At 39.7% G+C, this 17,686-nt stretch overlaps 1 protein-coding gene across 1 annotated transcript in view; it reads left to right on the forward strand.

Moving 5' to 3' along the window:
• PCSK1 (proprotein convertase subtilisin/kexin type 1) overlaps positions 1-17,077 on the forward strand; it is a 33,857-nt gene extending 16,780 nt beyond the window's left edge. Inside the window, exons 8-14 of the mRNA XM_067568664.1 lie at positions 916-1,128; positions 3,584-3,684; positions 5,146-5,379; positions 6,775-6,932; positions 9,154-9,287; positions 11,861-12,022; positions 13,406-17,077. Of these exons, the coding sequence (XP_067424765.1) occupies positions 916-1,128; positions 3,584-3,684; positions 5,146-5,379; positions 6,775-6,932; positions 9,154-9,287; positions 11,861-12,022; positions 13,406-13,768 (1,365 nt within the window). The 3' untranslated portion in view covers positions 13,769-17,077. The remainder of the gene's footprint in view (positions 1-915; positions 1,129-3,583; positions 3,685-5,145; positions 5,380-6,774; positions 6,933-9,153; positions 9,288-11,860; positions 12,023-13,405) is intronic.
• The last annotated feature ends 609 nt before the right edge of the window (positions 17,078-17,686 follow it).

Here is a 17,686-nt window from a genome sequence, read left to right on the forward strand (position 1 = left end):
CAATGTTGATTAGAGGGGATTAATGATGATCTGCTTTTCTAGTTGCTTTCTATAATGAATATACATAAATTAATACTGAATTAAAAATGTAAGCTTCTGCTCTGCACATTAACAGACACTTTCCACTTAAAGTCTACCAGAGTTTAAGATGTAATGGCAAATATTTGTTTAAACTAGGAAAAGCGTGACATTTTTCATGATGCTCCAGCTCTCCACATCCCTAGCTGCTTTTATAGCTGCTACTAATTCATTATACATCAGAAACTGGAATAGAAAGGAGGGGCAGTTGTGCCCTGAGACTGATGGCTGGAATCCCACGGATTTGGAAGTGGTGGGTAGGCTCCTCCAATAAAATGAGCTTATTGGTTTGCAATTTTTCATCAAGTAAATGCCAAACTGTAAAAGGCATAATTACAAAGGGAGTTGTGTGGAAATGTCATCTCACACATCAGACATACTACTTACCAATCTTACTGTGATCACAACAAATGCAAATGAAATTAACTCATTATGAAATTCCATTTAGTGAAAAAAATATTGCTGCTTTTCCTAAACCCTCTCAGTAGCAAATGTGTTCATAGGAAAAACCACATCTATTGATCACAGTCTCCTGGTTTGCATCCAAAACGTATTTCCAGTGGAAGCGGCAGATGCCCCATTAATTGTGACATCTAAAACTAGACTGGACTAATCACAAGAAGATATCCTATAGAGAACAATCCTTCACTGGCAGGGAGATGGACTGGATGATATAATAGGTCTCTTCTATCTCTAACTTCTATGATTTATCTGAACAATTATTCTTTATCGTCTGCAGATCATTTAATTATGTAGATCTGATTTTTGGTTGGAATGTATTGAAAAGACTGTAGACTTTCTTCTTTCTTATGATAATCACTCCTTTCTTTTCCTTAGGGCCGAAATGGAAAAGGTTCCATTTTTGTATGGGCTTCTGGGAATGGTGGTCGTCAGGGTGATAATTGTGACTGTGATGGTTACACAGATAGCATCTACACTATCTCCATCAGCAGTGCTTCTCAACAAGGTCTTTCTCCCTGGTATGCAGAGAAGTGCTCCTCAACACTGGCCACAGCATACAGCAGTGGGGATTATACTGACCAGCGAATTGTAGGTTGTTTTTACCAGATTTAATGAACATGCTTGAGGAACACACATAGAATTGTTTTATATATGAAAACAACAAAGCAGAAACAGCTTTAGATGCCTGATTTCTAAGTGCCTCATTTACTTATGCTTTATATGCCTAATACTGTCATGCAGGAACCCTGAAGAATTAGCACATTGAAAAAAAGGTTGCAACTCTAAAACATCCTTTAATTTTAAAACAATAACTATATGGTACCATCATTTCAAGATGCTTGATCTCTGAAATGTTACATTATTTAAATGTCATAGAGGTTTGATATGATATCATCCTGCAAAAGGGAAGATCTTCAGAACCACATCTCATCTGTCCTTGTGTTGGAAGAGTCTCAAAAAGGGGGTGGGGTCTGACCCAAAGCCAGTGAATCATAAAAATACAACACTATGTGGGGTTCAGACCATCAGAAAAAGGAAGGAACATTCCCAAGTGTAAATTCATGCTGACCTTAGCTGGAAAAATGTATGCTTTTCATAATTCAAGCATGACTACTTGTTAGAAATACAGACAGATCCAAACCCCTACACTTAGGCCTGAAGTCCTGAAAATTGGGACTGAATATCATGACACAAGTCTGTTTCTAGTTGGGATCTTGACCTTTTAACACAAACATAATTGTGCTTCAGAATATTGTATTCCCTTCTAGTAAGAGGATCATTGTATTTTCAGATATGAAAATTACTAAGAAACATACTGTGTCCTTCGAGACCAGAACAAGAATTTAAATCTAGCCCCAGATTCAACACTCTTTTTTACATCTTTCTCTGAAGAGATGAAATCTCCAGGTTACCCAAGCATTTCCATTGCCTGTCATTAACAGTCAGTTGGCCTAAGTGCCTATCATGATCACTAGAACTGGTTGAAAATTTTTTGCGTGGAAAAATTTTCCACTCCAAAATACAGCTTAGTCAAAATCAAAATTTCCAGTGGGAAAATATCAATTCTGATGAAAAATTTTGGTTTTCCTTGGGACACTTTCAAAATGAACATTTTTACTTCTAACTGACACTTCAGAATGAAATTAAAATGTTCATTTCACTCCGACTTAAAATGTCATTTCGGGTCACAGTTGCAGTCAGCAGGGGCACCTCAGCTGTGTTTCCCCCACTATCAAAGAGAGGAGGCAGCTGGCAGGGCATTCTCCAAGGGGACTCCAGGATTCTGGAACCTGCTTCCCCACCCCCTTCTTTGTCTGAAATAACCTGAATTTGGTGATGTTCAAGGGACATTGACAAAGACATCTATTTGTGAGGGTTTTCTAAGAGACCTGAGAGTTTGTTTCCCAGCTCAATGAAGGGGGCAGAAAGGAGTTTTGCAGGTGTCTGGCTGGTTGAGTTCCCTGTTGAAATTATTATCTTAATGGTATTGATGTTTAATGATGAGTTAGAGCACTAAGAGCATCAGATTGGTCTCTTTTTAAATTATTATTGAAATGTAAATAAATGAATTTCAGGTTTTTGCTTTAAGGTCAAATTGTCAATTTGAAACAAAAACGATAGTTTTGAAACCGTTTGAAATGTCCTTCAGGAAAAGAAAAATGATTTTCCGTTCAAAATTGCTTGTGGGGGAAAAAATTTGGTTTTCCAACCAACTCTAATTTTCACAAACTCTGAGCTCGTCTATGCTGGGCGTTCAACCCCTTCTGTGTGGCTCCGAGCACTCTCCACTCCCACAGACTACAGTAGGAGCAGAACTGCTCAGCACCTTGCAGACACACTCAGCAGGACGCAGAATTATTTTTTTTATTGTGGTAACACCTAGAAGCCTAACAACAGTTTTGATCTGATTGATGATAATATCAGTGTACCGCATAGATGGAGGGTAAAATAACTTTTCATTTCAGTCGGTCAAAAGAATGCCCTTCCAAAGTGGCTTCTTTGTAGCTGAGATGTAAAGTTCTCAGCGTATCCACTTTGATATACTGCAGGCATATGGGCAGAGAAATTAGGTACTTCATTTTCAAATAAAATGCATGTTTCATTTGCAAATTATAGTGCTTCTGCTGAAGAGAAAGCAGAACACTACTACTAATCCTGTGAGTAATTTTTAAGCAAGCAGTAATTTTAAATGTTCTAGACCAAACACAATGATGGGTTTTTATGATTCACCAGTGACTCTGAATCATTTATTTTTATATTGCTCAGATCTCAGAATAAGGCAAGATATTCAATGTGGGAGTACTTTGTTCCAATACAAGGCATTTTGATACAAAAATTATAGTTGAAATAAATATAGTAGAAGGAGTAGATTGAATTATCCTCAAATTTAAACGTCCATTATTTTGTTCACTGGGGTAAATTTTTCTAAGGTGAATTAAGGTGCACTGGATAAAGGATGCAGAACTCTGTTTTTTATGTGTGGATGCAATAGTGCTCATTCAGCTGTTTTCATTGTAATTCGAGTTGTGTTGTTTTCTTTCAGACAAGTGCTGATCTTCACAATGAATGTACAGAGACTCACACTGGGACCTCTGCATCTGCTCCATTGGCAGCAGGGATTTTCGCTTTAGCTCTTGAAGCAAAGTAAGACTTCCTAAATTTTCCACTTTGTATGGTCCTCTCATACTGTGACTGTATAAAAATGGCACCATTTCTCTCAACAGGTCCACTTCCTGTCAGTCAGGTCTACTAACTTTAGTGATAAAAATAAGTTACTAGTTCTTTTAACTGCAGCTAGCGAGGCAGATCAACACAGACAAGACAGGGTGAGCCTGAGGATCCTGTTTCATTCCAGGTATCAACTTGTCTACACTGCTCTGCAGTTTGAACTGCGGCAGAGTGACTAGTGTTGCACGCTAAAGTGCTGTGTGATAACTCCTGCCTGTGGACGCTGTGGGTGCAAACTAAAAGGTTCCTGGTTTGCATTACCATCACCTTCTTCGAACAGGACTACATTAATGAGAACTGGGAATCTTTTAGTTTGTGCCTGCAGCATCTGCATGGGGATAGTTACAGTGCAGCACTTTGCTACACACTGCTATTCACACCTCCTTAGTCCAAACTTCAGGGCAGTGTAGACACAGCTGAGGTTCTAGTCATTTACCCATGCAGGCAATGGGACTGCGCATGTGTCCGTGAGCACTGAATCTGAAGACCATTGGGTTGCCTGAGTTTAAGTGAGGTGCTGTTTCAGTCTGCAGAGCTTTAGTATTAGTGATGATGCATGAAATGGAAAAAACCCTCAGGGCAGGTCTATGCTACAAATTTACGGTGGCACAGCTGCTGTAGCACTTCTGGTGAAAACACTCTAAGCTGATGGGAGAGAGCTCTCCCATGGCTAAATAACTCCACCTCCGCAGAAGGCGGTACCTATGTCGGCAGGAAAATCTCTCCCACTAACATAGCGCTGTCTACAGCAGTGCTTAAGTTGGTATAACTATGTCACTCAATAGTGTGGAATATTCACATGCCTAAGCGACATAGATATACCAAAGTCATTTTGTAGCGTAGATCAGGGCTCAGAGCCAACGCTGAGTTTGCAGGTCTGGTACTTAGAAAAAGTGTTGTAGAAAAACCATGGAACCTCACAACAGCATTTTCGCAAAATCCTTTTCTGGAGAAGAAATGCACTGTGAGGGAGGAAGGATGGTCTAGTATTTAGGGCAGTTGGGAGTCCTAGGTTCAATTCCCTGCTTCACCAGAGGCTTCCTGTGTTTTCTTGGGCAGGTCATATGGGTCCAAATGTTTAAAAATACTCAGGCATCTAAATATGTTTAAAAAACTGCCCCTTAATTTCTCTTAGCCTCAGTGCCCCATCTGTATAATAGTGAAAACCGTACTTCCATATCTTGGAGGAGTTTTGTTAGGATAAATACATTGTGTGTGAGGCTCTCAGATACTACAGTAATGGAGTGGGGGTGCATATAAGCATCAAGTAGAAAGAGATTTTGCTTTTTCAACATCTTTGTGTGTGTAGAGCAAAATTACACCATTTGAGAAAGCTGGCTGACAGTTTGTAAAAAATAACCTGCCTTTTTTAAACAGCCCTAATCTAACCTGGAGGGACATGCAGCATTTGGTAGTCTGGACTTCAGAATATGATCCACTGGCCAACAATCCTGGGTGGAAAAAGAATGGAGCAGGGTTGATGGTGAATAGCAGATTTGGATTTGGATTACTTAATGCCAAGGCACTCGTGGATTTAGCTGATCCTAAAACCTGGAAAGGAGTACCTGAAAAGAAAGAATGTATAGTCAAGGACAACAGCTTTGAACCAAGGTAGGAATTTGCACTGGCAGTAAATAACTCATGTCAATTTCTGTCTTTCTAATCTAAGGCAAAAGGTAATAGCTTGCACAAATTTGCCCAATAGGTGTAAATGAGATTGAGATATTTAATTTCAGTTTCTATGGTTTTGCCTTTTTATATTTCTCAGGAATCCAGCAAGTAGGTGAGTAATCTCTTTGTTTTATGTAGTTCAGTGTAAGGCTGCTTCAAAATACTAAGATCCATGATTTAATACAGAATGAGGACTCTGTCTGCATGTATAATCAGCATCTGGATGGATGACACTGCAGAACTGTTAGCACTGTTATGCTGAATCCAACCAGTTGCCACTCTGATAAAATCTCATATATCACACTTGCAAATATTTCCTATATATTGCACATAGACTGAGTATCAATACAGGCAAGCCACAGTGACTCTCTCAAAAATTAACTTGTTTAATCAATAAGGACCTTTAGACCCTCTTTTTTTGTGTGTCTTCACCTGTTAATCTATGGCTGTACTGTCTGGAATAAAGATAGTTATAACAAATCTATATATTACATCATCTAAGTGCACCAAGTAGAAATATATTACAGCTCTGTGAAGTTTCACTTCTTGGTAACCTGTTTGTTTATGTTATTTTCATTATTGTCCTTTTTTAATTCTCTCACCTTTTTTTTCCAGTCTGTTCTGTTTTCCTTTGTGTTTTGAATTTAATACAGAGAGCTGACGTATATGAAACTTATTATTGAGGTATCATTACTGCAATCCTTTTATGTTACATTACAAAAACAAAGCTCGCTAGCTCCTACATTTTTAATGCATTGTGTAGGGATTCAAGCACCAGATTCTCATTAAAGTTAATGAGAATTGTACAGAGAAAACCACGCACAATGCTTTGAAAATGTAGGGAAGATGTAGGCTCCATTCTAGGAAGTGGAATTTACCGCAGATGATTCAGAGGGCTACAGCCGCTGCAGCTTTTCCCAGCCATTTTAACTATACAGTAATATGCCTGCTGGTGATTTTACTGAGGCAAACAACATGTAGATCTGATACACACATGTGATGCTGTTGTTTGAAGAGACTGTCTTTTAGGAGTCTCTTGCAGAACAATGGAGCCATTAAGCCTTGAAAGAACGTATCGATTATCAAGCTTTTTTGCCTCCATAGTGTGTGGAAGAAATCAAGCCCAGACGGTTTAAACAGTGTGGATGGTTTCTGTATTCCTTGTGCAGTCAGAACTCTCAAGGGTTCCACTGGTAGTGCTGGATGAGCAAGGAGTGCAGAATTGGTCCTTACATCTTCCTAGTCTGGTCATTCGTGATATAGGTGTAAAATACATCCACTGGACTTTATGTAATAAGCTAGTAGGTAACCAAATAATCCCTTTATCTTCGCTAGGTTATTAAGAGCAAATGGAGAAGTAACCATTGAAATTCCCACAAAAGCTTGTGAAGGACAAGAGAATTCTGTTACATCTCTGGAGCACGTGCAGTTTGAAGCAACGATTGAATATTCCCGCAGAGGTGATCTTCACGTCACCCTCACTTCCCCATCAGGTACAGGAGGCAAACAAAGGTGTTCAAAGAAATGATACATTTCTGCTGTTGTAGTGTAAGACATTGATCTTATTAACCTTTATATCAAAAATCAATTAATCTGCCTGTGTTAGAAATGGCTGAATACATTCTAGCAAAAAATAATGACTTCCAAAAAGGTGCATGCATGGCGTGATCTCTCACTGCTTCAGGTGCTTGCAAGGACTCTGCTTTATTCTATGTCCAGTTCCAAATGGCTGTGCAGAACAAACAGGAGTTTCACAGCACCCTGCCCAGATTCCATCTAGGAAGCTCAACCCTTAAAGATCCAGATCCTCAATGCCACTCCTGAAGAGAGCATATGGTGAAGGCAGAGATTTGACAGCCTATGCCCCACTCTCTACCTCCATGTCTTTTAAGTTATTCTTGAAAGCAAAGATCTCAGAATGAGGACTGAAGATGATACCAATGGTAAGGTTGCCACCTTTCCAGGTTTTCCGAGGATCGTCCCTTTTTTGAGGTAGCTGTCCTGAGATTTCTGTAAGGATGCTCAGGAGACACTGCCAGCTCTCCAGCTTTCCAGACTCAGAATCACTCCAGATGTTCCTTCTTTTGTACCTCAGAGGTGGCAACCCTAAATGAAAATGATATTGCAAGGTTGGAAACAGTGATTGGCTAGTATTGAGGCATCGTTTTCTGATGTCCCAAATTCCAGAGACAAGACTTCTGGGTGTAGTGTCCCAATGCTGTGGGTGTATAGCCCATGTTGGGGGGTTCTGTAGGACACCAGCTTGTAATTTATGCTCTGTATGGGCCAGACAATGCCTCAGTGAGCCAATGGAGCTCTGGGGTGGTGATGATCAACTGCATCACCTGAATAGGATGTGTAGAGGCATTATGTTTGTATCGGGCACATGGATATTACAGTGATGGGTGCATTTAAAAATATATATCGAACAAGTAATCTTAACTGTGCCAGGGTTGAGGGGCAGCAGTCGAATATGGCCTTTAAAATCAGTGTTGTCTAATCTGGGACCACAAACACTCAAATGCATTAATGCTAATCAGATGGTTCTGGAATGGTCTCACTGGAAGGCAGAGTTAGGGTTGTTTTGGTTGTGCATTTTCATCCCTTAACTCATTTGGATTTCTTTCAAGTATAACCTTAACTCTGAATGCTTCCGTTCAACCTACCTACCATTGATCAGGGAAATGGTGCTACTACAGCAATGGAAAACTCTTTCCATCACTGTAGGCTGTATCTGCACTATGAGTTATGCAGCATAGCTATGGCACCATAACTGTGCCATTAAAATCCCGATATTGTAGACTTGGCCCGAGTATGCGGTTGGTTTACACTTAAAAGTTAGGTCAGCATAGCTACAGCATGCAGGGATGTGAAAAATTCATACCTCTGAGAGCAATCGCTATGCCAACCTAACTCCTGGGGTAGACATGACTAGGGCAACAGAAGAATTCTTCCACCGGCCTAGCTGCTGCCATTCAGAAAGATAGGAGGTGCCTACACTTCAGCGCTACAGCAGCATGGCTGTAGCAGCACAGCTGTGCTACTGTAGTGCCCATAATGTAGACATGGCTCAAGATATACTCCACACTCAATGAAAACAAAGTGACAAATTTTGCTCTCATTTACATCCATGCAAACATTGTGAGAAGAAGTTGACCCGCAGAGAAATCTTTCCCCAATTCTGTTTTTTGTTACTAAATGACATCATAAGGTAGGAAAGCATGATATGCCCTTCCTAATTCCTGCAAGCTCTTCTCTTGTTGGTGTATATTACTATGTGTTAGGAGGTTTGAGCCATGCTGGTATGGTACTGATACTCGCTCCATGATCTCTCCTGGGTTAATTGCAACCCTCTGTAGCAAATCCTGCTTTGAAAATGGTTTAACAGCTAACATCCAGAAGTAACATTGTTCCATCCCATGATCAAACCAAAAGCAAATGTAAATTAGCACCTTCTCCAGGTTAGAGTAGAGTGCAATTGGTGGTTTGATAGTATAAAAGATACAGAAAGCCTTGGATCAACACTCAAATGAGCTATTCAATCTTAAAGGAAGCATGGGTATTATTTAACAGTTTTTGGTGACAGGCAGAAATCTCTTTAAAATGTGATCAGTGGAGAGTAGATACCAGGTGAGGATTTACAGGAGCTGTAGTCCAACAAAATCCATGGATGCTCATTAACTCCATTAATATTTGTTTGTTTTGCTAACACAGGCACCAACACTGTCTTACTGGCTGAAAGAGAGAGAGATAAGTCTCCCAATGGCTTTAAAAATTGGGACTTCATGTCTGTTCACACATGGGGAGAGAATCCAACAGGCACTTGGATTTTGAGAATTACTGATGTGGTAAGTATGTGTTTATGTGTTAATTAGCCACATATATGAGTAGGCGACATAGACCAGTGGATCACTAACACCATCCAGTATGGAGAACAGCTGGATTTTGTTCAGCAAAAAACTAACAATATAGTTTATTTAAAAACAAAACAAAGCATACACCTGGCTAAAGAGATACAAACTCACAAGACAGGGCCAGATTCAGCTGTCTGTTACATAAGTGTAAAACCAGGGTAACCTCATGAAAGTGCAACTATCAGCAGAATTTAGCTTTTAATAGTTTATCACACTGTGCATACTCCTCTTATGGCTGAAGAATAACCATTTAATGCAATCTTTATATGATTTTGAAGTGGAATATGTAATGGATTACTTGCAAATTAGAGTTTCCTGTGGAGTAAAGCACAAGGAGAGGTCTAGCTTCTTCTTGGTATGTGTGCATAATTTTCATTGCCTCAAAAGCTTATGAATTTATTAATTCCTACTGACGTCAGAGAGCAATTCTATCTACATCTACCTCTTTATTCTCTCTCATAGTAATGAATGGCCCACAAGAATTATAGCCAGTAAAGCTAGAGATGCATAATAATAAATGTTTACTAAACCATATGGGAATATGGATTACAACAGTGAGAGGTTTGAGGAGAATGCTACTTGGTAGATGACTGAGAAATCATTCTCTTTAAAGGGAAAGCAATCAATCCAAGCTTGCTCACTCACCTCCTGAGAATTTCACTGAAGTTGTTTGGTAATAAGCTTGTCACTAAGGGCAGATCCTACTAGGTTCTGAGCACCTCCTCTGAGACTTATGAGCATCCAACCCCTTTGGTCTCTATTAGGGATGTAAAAGCTCAAGGGTTCAAATGGTAATCAGCTGGTTAAATGTTTTAAACAGCTGATTACCGATTAAACTGGGGGGAGGGGAGAGTGGCTGCAGAGCTTGGCTCCCCACGAGTGAGAGTAGCTGGGCAGCTCTTGCTCGTTGGGAGGCGCAGAGCCCAGTGCAGGGTGGGGGTGGGAGTGAGGAGTGGCAGTGAGGGGCCAAGCTCACCACAGCTCCCCCCCACGTGTTTAACCGTTTAAATGGGTTTTTAATGCGACTAACTTTTACATCCCTAGTCTCTACAGAAATCAGTGCGAGTTGAAGGTGCTCAACACCTGTCAGGCTCTATCCTTTAGACCTCAGTCCTGGAAAAGGAACACTGATTCTGTTTTTCTCTGTGGAACATCTTTAATTGGGGGATTAGCATGTAGAGAAATACATGGTGCATAGCGGAATGAGAGGAACTTGTAAGCAGCAGGGTAAAGCCAAGCAGCTAGCAAGTGGAGAAGGCAGCAGAAGCAAAAATTATTCTCCACAGGGTGCTCTGGAGTAGTGTTAATACTACCTGTAGAATTTGTAGGCTTGGCAGATATTCCCATGGTTAGAGGTACCCTAAGCAACAGCTCATCGTAACAAGGCATAACATTTCTTGGAATGTGTATATTTTGTTTTGAGCTGGAAGGATAGCCGTGTCCCATCTTCAAAGAAGAGACACCTGAACTCTCAAAAATCCCCAGCCTCTCCCTTCCTGAAAAACAACACACCATTTCTTCAGCGTGTAGCACTTTTTGTTCTTCCAGAAACAATTTCTCACACTACTGAACCCTACTTGTAATTACAGCTCCCAGCGAAATCCTCTCTTGGATTTACCGCTAATTTTAAATGTTAGTTGCCTTTAAATCTCAAGGCCAGTAATGTAGGGTTTTTATTAGAACAGTTGGATCTTCAGCAGCTGCCTTAGTTCAAGTAGACAGCCGAGCAAGAACTCCAAAGATGTTTGTTAAAAGCATGGAGAAAACTCCATACTTGACTTTTCCCTTTTCAGATTTTAAAATCACTGTACTACACAGTCATGGTCCCAGAATTCATTGCTTGCAGTAGTGAGCAGTGTTTCAAGCTACTACTACTGTACACGGGTGTGCGCAAGGATTGAGCTTTGACTCCTTTCAGAGGGGCACATCCTGTGCTCCTGGAGGAGCTTGCTCTCCTCTCCACTTGCCCCACCCTGTTAGGAGCTCGCTCTGTACCTTGGCCCCGCAATCCTGGGGCCGGAGGAGTTCTGTGCCCCCGATAATTATTGCAGGAGCCGTGCCCCTGCTTAACCCCCCTTGTGCACACCCTTGACTGTACAACATTATTAAAAAGTTAATGCTCACAGTGCAGAAATCACTTAGAGGAAAAGTACTAACAAGATGAAATATCATCTGGTTTAGTACTTTTTGACATTCTGTACTGTATTGCCACCTGTAATGATGGAGCTAATGATAATGATACTAATTAAAAACATACATGTACTTTTGGCATATTTGGGGTAGTTTGGAGTCACTGGACTCATTCTCACATTCTGCTGTGCATCATACATTATATATCATATCGGCAGTATCTTTCAATACTTGTAAATCAGCATCTAAATTTACATTTTAAAAGTATTATACACCATTCATGTGACTCTTGGCTTTGTTGACATCAGCTGTCCTCTCTCTTGTTCTCTCTCATCCCCTGAGTCTATGCTAATACAATACTAATACTTGTCCTTTAGTCTAGGAGAATGCAAAATGAAGGGAGAATTGTGAACTGGAAATTGATTTTGCATGGCACTTCTACCCAACCTGAACACATGAAGCAGCCTCGTGTATACACATCCTACAATGCTGTGCAAAATGACAGAAGAGGAGTGGAGAAGATGGCAGACTTTGTAGAGGTATCAGTCACTTTGTGTTGTTTTCCTACATATTTGCCTTTTATTTCTTAAAACAATTTAGAAAAAATGGTGGTTTTGCTTTTATGAATATGCCTATCTCTCTATATTCATTTCACCCAGGCCTTGTTCATTTGTGAGTATTGCGTTGTGAGCCATACCAACAATGGACTGTTTAATTTACCTTGTGGTTTGATATGACATGACATGAGGGATCTAGTGATAATTTTATATGATCAGTTCTAAAAACGAACTATCCACTCAGTCTGTAAAGAAGCTGATTTGTGAGGGGGAACTCCTCCAACAATCAAGCTAACTTTTAGGATTTAATCACTTACAATGGTTCCAGTGGGAATAGGATCAGGCCCTACAAGAGCATACCAGCTCTGGTCCCTGCAGTGAGTTTTGGAATGATGCAAACCACAAATGGTTCTATGTAGTTTAGGGACTCTCTGATCCTGAATGTTGTTCTGGTAACTAGAGCTATGGCCTCCAGTTCCTTTTTCTCTTCTTTCTTTGCTTGGAGGTGAACTGCTAAATATTTCTGAAAAACAGAAATGTTTCAAGCCTCTGTATCTGGCAGTTGGTGCCTGATGCGAATGATTAAAATACTTTGCACTTTTACAATGCCTGCTTATCTGAAAGTCTTCAGGGCACTTTACAGGCATCAACTACATAGTCTCATACCACTCCTAATAGGTAGGTGTTATATCCGTAGGATATATAGGTGTCAATTCATCAGCCACTGAAACAGTTGTGTCACAGCACAGCAATAGCGCACAACAGTGTATAACTTGAAGAGAAGTAAACCCGTATTCAGCTGACAGTGCAAGGGGAAGTTGGTGGGCAGAATGTAACTGTCCAAGATGGAGTTTGGCATTAACCTTCCTCTCACCATGAGATGTGCAATGACCACAAGTTATCTGGACCTCGATTTCATGTCTCATCTGAAAGAGCACCTTCAGCAACTTTTTTCACTAATTTGAGGCATTGGCTTAATCCTGCTTGAGAGGGAAAAATGCTACCTACCAAGTCACAACTTCATGCACTACCTCCTTAGAGGTGTCCTTTCCAAGTTCTTACCCAATCCAAATGTGCTTACCTTTTAAGATCTGCAGGGATCACTGAATAATGTGGGATGGTGGCTAGGTACGCAGAGCAGGACACCACCTAGTAGAGTCCAAATGTACACTTCAATGATCTGTTAGTCATTTGGGATATTATACATGTTGTACAAGATATTTGTAATCCTTTTCCTGGTGCCAGTGGTTCCTAAATGATCAAAGTAGCATTTATTCATACACACAAATCCCTATTCATAACCAGGTCAACTTCAGTCAGCATTTCATGGATACCTAACACTTTTGGTACTGTTCTGTATTTTAGGATCATACCACTCAAGAGAAACTGAGTGAAAAACCCAAGGTCACTGAAGGTACCAGCAGCAGCACTGATAACATGGGAGACAAAATCCCATCAGAGGCAATGCTTCGTCTATTGCAAAGTGCTTTTAGCCGGCAGATGGCCCAGAATCGAGCACCAAAGAAGACTCCAAATGAAAAGTTAAATATTCCGTATGAACATTTCTATCAAGCCCTTGAAAAATTAAACAAACCCTCCCAGTTAAAAGACTCTGAGGACACTCTGTACAGTGACTACGTTGATCTTTTTTACAATGCCAAACCATACAAACATAGAGATGATAGACTGCTGCAAGCATTGGTTGATATTCTGAATGAAGAAAACTAAAATGTAGGGCATGATACTGAGTTGGAAATATTCATGCTTCCCATCCCCACGGCCCTTTTCTGATGTCTACTTTACACTTTAGTCATGTGATTACCACTTTGATTGCTTTGTACTTAATCAGGATGTCAAGGAGGGTGGGAAACAGGAAGGAAGTGTAACTTGTTAGTGATGAGGCACTAAGAAGAAAGGTATCAGTGATTGCTCTATTTAAAGCTCATCTTCATGATCACCAAATGAGGTAGTTTTTTCCCTCTGGCATGAAATGCTACTATATTCCTCTGAAAACACTACAGCTCCACTTCCAGCTATTTTACCTTTCCCTATTCTTTCCCACTTTATTCCTTTAGCAGGCAGTGGTTATGAACTGAACTGCCAGTGCTGTGGGACCTGCCAAGGAATGGGAAAATATCATCTTCCCTGTAATGAGTATATCAGTCCTTCTCACACCTGGTATTCTCACAAGATTTAATGCTGGCTGCACACGCTGTCTCAGTGCAGATTCTAGAGCAGCCAGCATGCTTGTGATGGGTTTGAGCTGGGCAGACATTTATAAATCAAGAGAATTCAGGAGATTAACTGATCCTTCCTATCCATGGCTTGAAGAAAGTATTAGACTAGATTCAGATCACACACCAATGGAGTTACTCCTGATTTACATGAAAACCAGAGTCACATTGGCATAAAAGATTTCAGAATCATTAATTATAGTATTGGAAATATTGCATTTTCTGTGATCACCTTGTCTTCTCCCCAATATCACTGCAGCCTCTGGAGAGGCCCTCCCATTCACAGAGAACATGGCAAGACTGGATCTGGGAGTACCAATGACTGATTGCAACATTTCTTAAATCTTTCAGGGGGCTGAGGGCAAAATGGACAGAGAGAATAAAACAAGATAGGAAGAAATCATATGGGCCCAAAAAAGGGAAAGAATAGGTGAGTGGGGGGGGGGGGGGGGACGGATTAGCTGGAATGTGAGTAAAGAGGAGGCGGCAGTCAAAGACAAGGAAGAGAAAAACAAAAGGTCAGCAGTCAGAATAGAAAAGAGAGGAGGCATAGAGGTATTGAGAGAATCCCCTCAGAATGGTAGCAGCAACTCTTGTCAAATAAAGTGCTGCATCCAGAAGATTTTATTCAAATTGTGAGGATTGTCTGGTGGAGGGGTCAGATCATCTTATCTAAGGTAGGAAGATGAAATCTGGAACAAAATGTGCTGGGGGCAGTGGATGTTAGCAATGTTTCATACATTTTAGTTTAATTGAAATCAAGATGGGTATGTTTTGTTGCTCATAGAGTCAAAAAATAGCACATAGCTGAATATCCATCTAAAATTTGAGGAAACCCTGGGCAGGGGAATACAAAGACTCTAAGTGAAATGGAAAATGCAATGTTTCTCTACAATGCCAAAGAAACCTGAATAGATAATGACTAGATTTTACTATCTATCTATCTATCTATCTATCTATCTATCTATCTATCTATCTATCTATCTATCTAATCAAAATGTATTTTCCAAACAGCTTTTAGAAATACTTGTCACTGTTTCAGTATCTCCATTTTGTAAATGATGCTGGTATCTCTGAAACTAGGAGCTTGACATTTTGCTAATACTTCATCAGATTGGACACAGACTTTCAAAGCTGTTGTTAAATTCTATTATTTAAAACAAAACCTGGTTACTTTACCAATAACCACTGTTAAAATAACCAATACAAAATAGCAGGATTTCTTTTATAACAGCTTTGAAAATTGCTTGTTTCTCATTCATTCTGATAATAGCCTACATTTATAGGGCCTAATTCTGCACGATGCCAGCTTTACACCGATGTAACTCAATTGATGTAAGGAATTTCTCCTGATTTGTACCAGTGTGAGTGAGAGGAGAATCACATTCCACCCCACATCTCAAGGTGGTGACTCCCTGTTTGATCTGTCTTTTATTAAATCTCCTCCTCTCTTTGTGCTAATTTGCAACATTTTCTTTAGCATGGAAAGTGGTCGAAAATGTTGAAGTGGTCCAAACCAAAAAGCATTCTTATGATATCCTTTAATTCCACTAGCACTTAGAGAGACAGGCAGTTTAGAGATAAACTGACCATGAAGAAAGATAAAATGATTAATTTGAGAGGTAGGACTGGTCAGGGAGAAATGCAGAATAATTTCCACCCATGTTTTAGTTTTGGAACTGGGAGCTACTGGGTAAAGAACACACTACTGCTAGAATGTGTGTAGAGCTGAAGGAATAGCTGATTTTCTGGTTCACGGGCAATTCCAAAAAATTCCGGTTAGACTCAAGCCAAGACCTTTCAAAATTTTCATTAAACCCAAAAGTGGAAAAATATTGTGTTGGGTCAAACAAAACATTTTGTTTGATTCAAAAGACAATGTTTCATTTCAATTTCAAGTATTTTTCAGGTTGTTGCTTTTTTAAAGAAAAGTGAAGAAAATTTCAAATAAAAAAGGCACTTCAAATTGAAAATCAAAATGTTGCACTTAAAAAAATATCCAGAGAAAATGTTTTGACATTTTCAGATCTTTTCTCTTTTTTACATGAACAGGAAGACAAAATCGACACAAATTCACTACATGTTCGGTGTCACCAAATCTGCATTTTTTGCCAGACAAAATTTCAGCTCCAAATTTCACCTAGCTGTCATTGTGTAAATCCAGCTCTCCTGTTGTGTCAAGATTCTTAGAGACTGCTTTCCTTGAGGAATAGCAGTTACAGCTAGTCCTCAGTGTTGTAGGTGAAAATGATTACTGCACACCTTTGACAGCAACAGCAGTAACAATGGCCAGTCGATGAATGCAGTGCTCATGTTAACCATGTGGAATATGCATGACTTTTCCTTTGCTTTAAGCCCAGTCCCCATGTTGTAGCCAAAGTTTCATCAGAGAGCAGCTTTAAAACTAACCTGATGAAAATCTGTCTCTTGAATTTTTCCAACCCAGAGTATATTGTACAGACGTAAATTATTTTTATTGTTAGTCTTTTCTTGGTGCCTGTGTGGGTTTTGTGAAAATGTATAACGAAAAAAAGACTAAAATGTTTTCTGTCAGAATTTTAAATTATATTTTCTTTACAGCTATTTATAATATATCAGAGCTTTTATCAAACAGACAGAATTTTAAAAGGCATAATAAATTATATTAAAGCACCAGATTTTTCTTGAGAAAGAGACGATTTCATCCAATAAAGTATTTTTTAAAAGGCATGTTCCAACAACAGCTGCAACATGTATGTGATGTGATGTTAAAATTACATTTGTCTGGTAATAGCATAATACAGTATGTTAGCAGAGCCCAGAATGTGTGGTCTTAACATTTTTAAAGAAAACAAGATAAAGTCAAGTTATGGATTCATTTAGCTAGGAAATATGAAACGTAATTAGATTGATGAAGAATGAGCAGCCTCATCCCTGAGAAAGGGGCAGAGGGGGAAAGAAGAAAGTATGTGTTTTATTGTATACAGAGAATTATAGATGATTTCTCTGGCAATACAGAAGATAAAATTGTGGGTCTGATCTTTCACTTTTGAAGTCAATGGGAGTCAGTGACAGCAGGATCAGTCCCCGTGGGTCTGAAATATAAAAGCATTCTGTCTGCCTGCCTCACTTACAGAAGCATATGTCTCACATGTACCAGCTTTACAATGAAGAGAGACATGGGTGAGGTCTGAGAATCATATTAAATATATAGATCTTGATTTTTCCACTGCCTCACATCAGAATAGCAGCATTTAACATCTGTTTTGCAAAGGTGGTGAATAACCACATAAGGCACAAGGCAATGGAGCAACAGGCCCTTATACATGCTCTCAGTAAATTGTCCATGGAGAATTTCCTTTGAAAAGGGTAACTCTTGGCTGCTGTCAGTCTGATGGAGGTGTAGGGTCATGGCAATGAAGGGCAGGGCATG

This window comes from Emydura macquarii, unplaced genomic scaffold, assembly GCF_026122565.2.
Source record: "Emydura macquarii macquarii isolate MOO-44397 ecotype Brisbane River unplaced genomic scaffold, CSIRO-AGI_Emac_v2 contig_2897, whole genome shotgun sequence".
NCBI classification, from domain to species: domain Eukaryota; kingdom Metazoa; phylum Chordata; order Testudines; family Chelidae; genus Emydura; species Emydura macquarii.